This window comes from Otolemur garnettii, unplaced genomic scaffold (assembly GCF_000181295.1).
Source record: "Otolemur garnettii isolate 467f Iridium unplaced genomic scaffold, OtoGar3 scaffold00006, whole genome shotgun sequence".
NCBI classification, from domain to species: domain Eukaryota; kingdom Metazoa; phylum Chordata; class Mammalia; order Primates; family Galagidae; genus Otolemur; species Otolemur garnettii.
Window position 1 is genome coordinate 33364775 of NW_003852401.1, and position 8616 is coordinate 33373390.

General features: G+C 44.8%; 2 protein-coding genes across 3 annotated transcripts in view; one reads left to right on the forward strand and one right to left on the reverse strand.

Moving 5' to 3' along the window:
• Nucleotides 1–3735, reverse strand: part of NMRK1 (nicotinamide riboside kinase 1) — a 28528-nt gene extending 24793 nt beyond the window's left edge. Inside the window, exon 1 of one of the 2 annotated variants that reach the window (XM_023508395.1) lies at nt 3436–3735. The gene's annotated coding sequence lies outside the window, so the exon portion shown is untranslated. The remainder of the gene's footprint in view (nt 1–3435) is intronic. The other variant, XM_003783052.3, reaches the window with a different exon arrangement.
• A 180-nt stretch (nt 3736–3915) lies between these two features.
• The window catches only part of OSTF1 (osteoclast stimulating factor 1), a 59586-nt gene continuing 54885 nt past the window's right edge, over nt 3916–8616 (forward strand). The window contains exon 1 of the mRNA XM_012814072.1: nt 3916–4153. Within this exon, the coding sequence (XP_012669526.1) occupies nt 4120–4153 (34 nt within the window). The 5' untranslated portion in view covers nt 3916–4119. The remainder of the gene's footprint in view (nt 4154–8616) is intronic.

The following is an 8616-nucleotide window of genomic DNA, read 5'->3' on the forward strand; positions in this document are numbered from 1 at the left end:
CTTCATGTTCACATGGATGGAGCTGGAAAATGTTCTTCTTAGCAAAGTATCACAAGAATGGAAGAAAAAGTATCCAATGTACACACCCCTATTATGAAATTAATTTAAACCTTTTATATGAAAGCTATAACCTAATAATAGCCTAAGAATATGGGAAGGGGGGAGGGAGAGGGGAGGGGGAATGGGTAGAGGGAGAAGGATTGGAGGGATCACTTCTGAGGTTTATCTACAAGGGTACAAGTGAATCTTTCTAAGTAGAATATGAATGTTTTAACACAATAACTAAGAAAATGACATGAAGGCTATGTTAACCAGTTTGATGGAAGTGTTTCGGATTGTGTGTGAAAACACCACATTGTACAGAAGTGCATTAATGTACATAGTTACCATTCAATAAAAAAGAAAAAAAAATCAAATTTAAAGACCAGTCACACAGCTAGTAAAGAAAAAGCCAGAAATGAAACCAAATCAATTAACTTCTTTCCATCACTCCAAGCTGCTTAAAGGCACTTTATTACTAAGAGCAAAGAAGAATGTTGAACATGTGTTAGCTTCACTGTCAGGCCCTGATATACAATTGACATCATTCTGACTGATTTATTATTGATAGGGCAATATATTTGCTGTGTACACGAAGTACAAAGGACTACCAGGCCCTGTTCTAATTGCCACATTTGTGCATGCATGTGTGGCTTCTGTATCAATTACACAGCGGGTAAATAACAAGTGAGCATGGCTGTGGTACCAGAAATAAACTTGAGGGAGTTATTTTCGTGGAAACTTTAGCAATTCAGACACTTGGAGTGGGATGGAATAAACCTACTTATAAAATCCCTTGGGTAGGGGAGGGAAATCCCATAATCAAAACAGGAACCCTCAGCTCTACACCAGTTAGCAGTCTGGGCTTGTTCATGGCAGAGTTTGGGTATATGTTGGGCACGCACCATTAGCCGAGCAGGTGACAATGTGATGGTAGGGTTGGGAAACTGGGACATGCAGAAACAAGACAGGTGGCTAGGCTCAGTGTTTAGGGTGGAACTAGGGGTGGGCCCAGCAATCCATGAAGCCATTTATTTCAAAAACATTATTGATGCACAGGGCAGCTTTTGGTAAACTCCAAGTTCAGGTATGACGTTGTCTACTTCCACATCATGTTCCACTGTTCCATTGCCTACTGCCCTCTTTAAGAATGCCTAAAAATCAGGCCAGGTGTGATGGCTCACATCTAATCCTAGCACTCTAGGAGGCTGAGGTGGGAGGATCCCATGAGCTCAGGAATTCAAGACCAGACTGAGCAAGAGTGAGACCCTGTTTCTACTAAAAAAATTAGTTGGGTGTTGTGGTGGGCATCTGTAGCCTCAGGTACTTGGGAGGCTGAGGCAGGAGGATCATCTGAAGCCAGGAGTGTGAGGTTGCTGTGAGCTAGGCTAGATGCCATGGCACTCTACCTGGGAAACAGAGTGAGACTATTCCAAGGGGAAAAAAAAAAAAGAACTATTAAAAAAGGCCGGGCATAGTGGCTCATGTCTGTAATCCTAGCACTCTGGGAGGCTGAAGAGGGTGCATTGCTTGAGCTGAGGAGTTCGAAACAAGCCTGACAAAAGCAAGACCTCTTCTTTACTAAAAATAGAAAAAAAAAAAAAAAAAACTGAGGCAAGAGGCTCACTTGAGCCCAAGACTTGGAAGTTGCTGTGGGCTATGACGCCATGGCACTCTACCCAGGGGGACAGCTTGAGACTATCTCAAAAAAAAAAAAAGAATCAAATTTTAAAGCTTGCAATCCAGAGTTGCCAGATTCTAAATGTATGTGCAGCAGCAGACTTCAGGAAGCAATCACAACTACAAGCTGCAAATCATTTGATGTCTCCTTTAAACTTTCTAGCCTCATCATTTCAAGGCATCCTATCACTAGGAACACATCCACCTTCAATCTCAAGGAATACTTATGTAGTTTATCTTCCCAATGTCTACAAAGCTTTCCTGGACAGCAGAGAACATTTGCACAGTGGAAGGAGAACAGAGTAGGATTGTCAAGAAGAAACCCCAAATGACTACGTTTTATTTATTACATATTTTTATTTTATTTTATTTTAGAGACAGGGTCTCACTATGTTGCCCAGGCTGGAGTGCAGTGGCTATTCACAGGTGTGATCCCACTACTGATCAGCACAGGAACTTTGACCTGCTCCATTTCTGACCTCTCCTGGGCCGGTTCACCGCGCCTGGCTACATATTTTTTAACCTAAATAAAATGTTGTTTAGTTTTTTTCATCATTTTTATGTGCCTACTGTGTTTAATCAATTTCACTATTCAACAGGGTATGTTCAGGCTTCTGAACTGCACAATGAAGTCAAGAGACAAATGCAGAATTAGTACATTGTAAGAAAATAGCAACACCCTAACGCAAATGGTCTGAAAGAGGACAAAGTGCCGTGTTTTTCAAATGTGCTGTGAAGGGCAGTCTGACATGTGAAAAAGAGTAAAACGCCTTTCAGAAGATAGTAACTCCCTAATGCAAATGGTCTGAAAGAGGATCAAAGTGTTGTGCTTTTCAAATGTGCTGTGAAGGTCAGTCTGACATGTGAAAAAGGGTAAAACGTCTTTCAGGACTTCTCACTTACTTTGATCCCTTTTGGTACACATAAATCTCCTAAGACTGAAAATAAAACTTAACACGCCCCTCCGCTGTTGGAATCACTGTCATCTTTGCCTGGTAGAAACTCTTAAGTTTCATTTCATGTAGGCTCTTATGCAAATGGTTATTTCTTTTTAATTTTCTTTCCCCAAATACACAACCGGTTTGCAATACTGGCTATGCTATTTCAAATTTACACCACTGCCTTCCGGATCTTGCCTCCTACAGGAGATTCAATCAGCGAAGACAGTAGCTGGCAATTTTTTTTTTTTCTGCAAAGAGCTAAATAGTGAATGTTTTAGGCTATGAGCTGCTACTCATCCGTGTGGTAGTAATACAAAGGGGCCACAGACATAAACAAATGAACGTGACTGTGTTCCAATAAAACTTTATGGACAACGAAAATCTAAATTCCATATAATTTCAGGTACCACAAAATACTATTCTTCTGTTGATTCTTTTCCAGCCTTTAAAAAATGTAAAAAATATTCTTAGCAGGCCGTAGTGTATCTACTCCAGTGTTAGAGGTATGAGACTATCTGTCCCGTTGATAGACAGTCACGACCTGATCCTGGCCCTGTTAACCTCGCAGTCCCGTTTTAAAGGATGATTATGGGGCATTTAAGCCCTACGCCACCGTGAGAATACGTCCTCCTGCGCAGGCCACGTATGTCAGCTCGGCTAGGGCGGAAAGAGTCCCAACAGTGCTTTCAAGACACAACCAGGTTCCAGGAAGAACACTCTGGAAACACCTCCAGGTCCCAGCGAGGCGGCGCGGCGGGGGCAGGCAGGTACTCACCCGGCGCCAGTTCCAGTCCTCCCGAGCAAGGCGGCAGAGGCGACGGCCAAGCGCGCGCCTGGAGCTAACCCGCCACAACCCGCTGCCCGCTAACCTAGAGGCTCACAGCCCTTTCCCCGACGCCCCTCCTAGGTCAGAAGGCGGCCAGGTAGACGTGGCTACCAGAGGTTCCTTCCCTCTCCGGCCGGACGCCAACCCGGACGCCAGCCCTCGTTGGGGCGGGGCGCGGCGAGGCGGGGCTCCCTCAGGCTTGGCCTCGAGCGCGCGCCCCTGCACGGCTCCGGCCTTTTCCCGTCGGGGACGCGCGCGGCATGGCCGGCCCTGGCGCGTACCCGCGCCGCCCTAGCTCAACTCCGGCTGGTTCCGCCGCCGTGCGCGCCGCCCGCGCCCCGGCCGCGGCGAAGCTGCCAGCCCGGGAGCCAATTAGCGCTCGGCGAGGCGGCGTCCACTTCCTAGTCCTCCCGGCGCGCGCTCGGGGCGGCTCCGACGGCCGCGGGACGGGGCGGGGCACTCTGCCGGGCGGCTCTGCCTGCGTCCGGCATCTGAGAGTGGGTGTAGGTCCTTGAGGGCGCACAACTGCAAACCAGACAAAAAGAAACTTTGGGGTGCTTGAAGTGCCGGCTGACGGAGCTATCGGTTGGCTTTTCGGTGCGGTCTTTAGGATTAGCCGCTCAAGGAAGCGAGATGTCGAAGCCACCACCCAAACCGGTCAAACCAGGTAAAGGAGGCGCTCGCCGCGCTCTGCTCCGCGTTTCCTCTGCCACTTGGCTGGGCGGATCGGGCACGTACCCGGCCCGGAGCCTCACGTCCGAGATCGGACCCACCGGGATGGGCGCTCTTAGCTTTGTTGCGTTCGCCACAGGGGAGGGATAGCTTTTGATGGTGAGAGGATTTCGAGAATTTTAAAAATATGTATTTTAAAAGAGCAGTCGCCCTCGGTTTTGCCACATTGTCATTCGCTGCAACTTTCCAGAGGGTGTGATGGTAACGTCCCATTGAAGTTTTCCGGAAAGACAAGACCATTGATTTCTTTTGAGAAAATAAATAAATAAATGTGTCTTGGAATGGCCTTTAGCCACTTCCTCTTTTCTCAGTGTGTCACTGTCAAGTTGGAGTTCTTGACCGTCCGGAGCGAACGGGAAGTACGCTGCTTGCAGGGTGGGGTGGGTGAGCGAGGCTGCTTCGGGAGCTGGGAGAGGGGCAGAGTTTGAAATTGACCTCCGGATCTGGGGAAGACCATTTAGAAAACTCTGCACTCGTGTTCCTGGTGGGAAGAGCTGGGATGCGGCAAAGTAATCTCGGCTATTACTACTCAGAAGTGTCATTTTATTGTGCAGAGTATATTCTTTGCCTCCGCTCTCCCGAAGACTTCGGTGTGCTAAACCGGAGAGGGGCGAGATTACTGAATTCCTCAAAGGTGTTTTCTTGGCCGAGAGTCCTTGTTCATTTTCGATTCTGTTCTTAAGATTATTTTCTGAGACATGGAGAAACCAGGGAATTTACAAGATACTGACGAATTTCCAATTCAATACGGTAACAAACTCTTAGGCGCATCGTTTGGGTAGGTAATTAAGGGAAACCTAGGAAATGGAAGATAAATGGCTCTGATGTACTCTCGGGCTTTTTCTTCCAAACTCGTGTAATTTCAGGAAAGCAAAGGCTTAAACTTAATTCATGTGCATCGAATTTTTAAGTAAGTTTCGTTGCAAGAGATGAATTTCAGTGATTAATTTTCCTAAACTTTGCTCGAGCACTGCAGCTTTGAAACTATCCACTTTCTTTCTTTGCAGTCATACAGTGGCAGTATCGAGTTCTTTTATTTGAAAATTATTACATACTTCACATGTGTAGAATAGATGTTCACTTAAATCTTGTTGGGATGGGTGTGAAAGAAGTAGCAGAGTCTGGCTCTGCCTTGGGCAGAGATGGGCATACCTCTAGTTGAGCTCTGCACTGCATTAGGTATGGAATTTGATGAGAAATTTGCATTGTGCTATGGATGAGGTACAGCTTTCTAAATTCTGGTGTAAATAAGGACTTCAGGTACCTAACAAAGGAGAGTTGCTCTTAGATAGCTAAAGAAATTATCTTTTTTTTCCCTTTTTTTTTGTGCTCAAGCAGAAAAAAGTACCTTATTTTAAGGAATGCCTGAGAAACATTTATGAGGTTTATCTCTCCAGACATTGAATGATGTCTGTGTTGCATCTGGAGGGACATTGACAGGGGTGTGTATGATGCACACACACACACAGGTAGGAGTGTATGTGTACATGTGTATTCATGCACACTTGGGTGTGGTTTAGAGATCATCCTGTTACCAGTTGGGGTTATACTCCCAGGAACCATTTTTGTTGTCTGATGTCATTGCTTTTGCCTCTTCTTCAGTAAATAAGAAAGCACGTGGTTAACATGACTGTAGTTTAGAGAGAACTTTAACTCCGTCTGAATTTATAAATGAGATCCAAGCACAATTTTTTTTTTTTTTTTTTTTTAAGGCAGAATCTCACTATGTCTCCCTTGGTAGAGTGCTGTGGCGTCACAGGTTACAGCAACCTCAAACTCTTGGGCTTAAGCAGTTTTCTTGCCTCATTCTCCCTGGTAGCTGGGACTACAGGCACCTGCCACACGTCTGGCTATTTTTTGTTACAGTTGCCATTGTTGTTCTAGCTGGCCTGGGCTGGGTTTGAACTTGTCAGCTTTGGCATATGTGGCTGGCGCTGTAACCACTGTGCTACAGGTGCCGAGCCAGATCCAAGCACAATTAAAGTCACCATAGAAATTGGTTTGTAGGTATAGTAATTTACAATGAGAAATATTATGTCAGTCAGGCTTGAAACTTTGTGGGGGTGGGTTTAATTGAAAACAGAAGTGCCCTCTTACAGTGCTGGCTCTCAATGTGTATGAGACACTGGTCTAGCCACTTTTACATGTATTAAGGTATTTGCTCCTCCCAACAATCTTATAAGTTCGATACTGTTACTGTTCCCATTGCACAGGTGGGGAAATGAATGGTTGGTAGACTTGTCTAAAGTCAGCAGCTGGCAGTAGGGCAGGATTAGAACCATAGTTTCCCTTCAGCTCTGTGCTCTTAACTGTTATGCTATTGTGCCTTAATGTCTTAAGGTACAGTACACCATTCACATTGGTAGTCATGTGTATTTTCCAGCTGGTGGGCAGGAAGTGGGAAGGAAGAGGCCTCAGGTTCTCAGTCAGACTTGTCCGAATGCATATAAAGGTTACTCCCTGGTTGGTAGCAGTAAGTTAGGGTGGTTCTGCATTTTAGTTTCCTGTCCTACAGGCAAGCTAACATGGGCAAATGTGTCCTAGGCAAGGTCGGAATTGGGGGAGGGGGTTATTTAATTTTTGGTTTCTTTGTTTATACCCTGGCTCATCCCAAAGGGACTTCTAAAAATACAAATTATCTGACAGAGAGAGAGAGAGAGGGAGAGGGGAGTGCAAAGTCATATAGAGGGAAGGAAGAATAATAAGAGGAAACGAGAGGAAAAGTTAGCTTGCAGACATGTATGTCCTAAGTTCCAACAGAGTTACTAAAGGAGGGCTGTAGATTCACCTCTCAGCTTTAAGCAGACAGAAAAAAGATCAGTGACAAGATTCCTGGTGCTCATACAATTAAAATGTGTTATTTGCTCTGAGAAGTAGTTATTCTAATGGCATTGAGATCTGACACAATTTTTTTTTGAGACAGAATCTTTCTCACTTTGGCGCCCTCAGTAGAGTGCTATGACATCACAGCTCACAGCAACCTCCAGCTCTTGGGCTTAGGTGATTCTTTTGCCTTAGCCTCCCGAGTAGCTGGGACTACAGGCGCCTGCTACAACTCCGGGCTGTTTTTTTTTTTTTGGTTGTAGTTTGGCCACCACCACGTTCAAACCTGCCACCCTTGGTATATGGGGCTGGCGCCCTATTCACTGAGCCATAGGTGCTGCCCTGACACAAACTTTTCTCATGTGTTCTTTTAAAGTGTTGGAGTGGACTGGGCATCCCTAGGAGAAATACAAGGGGAATGTGAAAGTGGTATTTTCTATAGCCTCCTTCAGAACAAGATTCAGGCAGAACGGCCTGGCTCAATTCAGTAGGCAATTGAGGAAGGGAGGAATAAAAGGAAGGGAGCTACGTAAGAGAGTTCAGAGGACTTACTGGAAAATTTTAACAGCAAGGTGCATTTGGCTGTAGTGTGGGCTAATGCATCTTACAGGTGATCAGCATATCCCCAACAAGGGGACCATTCATGGAAGGTGGCTGCTTAGGCAAGTCCTGATTTGATGCTAGTAGGAGGGCCTAGCTACTTTTTACCATCCTGAAGATATATCAAGATATATCACCTTGTTTGGGTTTTTGGCTGTATTTAGAATCATTCACCATTACATAATACATACACGAAACAGAATTTAACTTGTGCCCCCTCCAGCTGTTAAAATAAAAGATTAAAAAAAAATTATAGCTAATATTTTAGGCCCTGTGCTAGATGCTAAGAGATCCAAGGAATAATAAGGTCTCATTCATGAGGGTCCGAAGTCTACTGGGGAACACACATTTCTACAGATATTATCTTAGAGCGTCCCATAGCTACAGTTGAATAGTTGATCTTGTCCATTTTTGTTTAAAACAAACTTTGTATTAGTTTACATTCCCACCGGTAGTGTAGGAGTGTTTAAAAGAAACCTTGTAATTAAAAAGGAAAGTAATATATTTTTAATATATAAAAACTTGGAAAATGTAATACAGATAAAAAATAAATAAATATACTAGTAAAACTATAAAAGTCATCCCTGTCATCTAGTGATAACCACTATTTACATTTGGTTGAATTTCCTCTCTGGTTTTTTCCTTCTTCAAATCTATGACATTCAAAATAGAAAATAAAAACAACTGTTCTCAGGGTGGTTTCTCAACTTCAGTTTTCCATGTCTTTTTGAGAAAGTGTACCAACTGTACTAAGTGCTGGTTGGCATGTGTTTCTGATAGCATTTGCCGCACGGCCTGCATTATGCTTGAAAAATCAGTTCTGGGCTCAGCACCTATAGCTCAACTGGCTAAGGCGCCACCTAAGGTGGTGGGTTCGAATCCCCAGCCCGGACCCGCCAAACAACAATGACGGCTGCAACCAAAAAATGGCCAGACATTGTGGCGGGCGCCTGTGGTCCCAGCTACTTGGGAGGC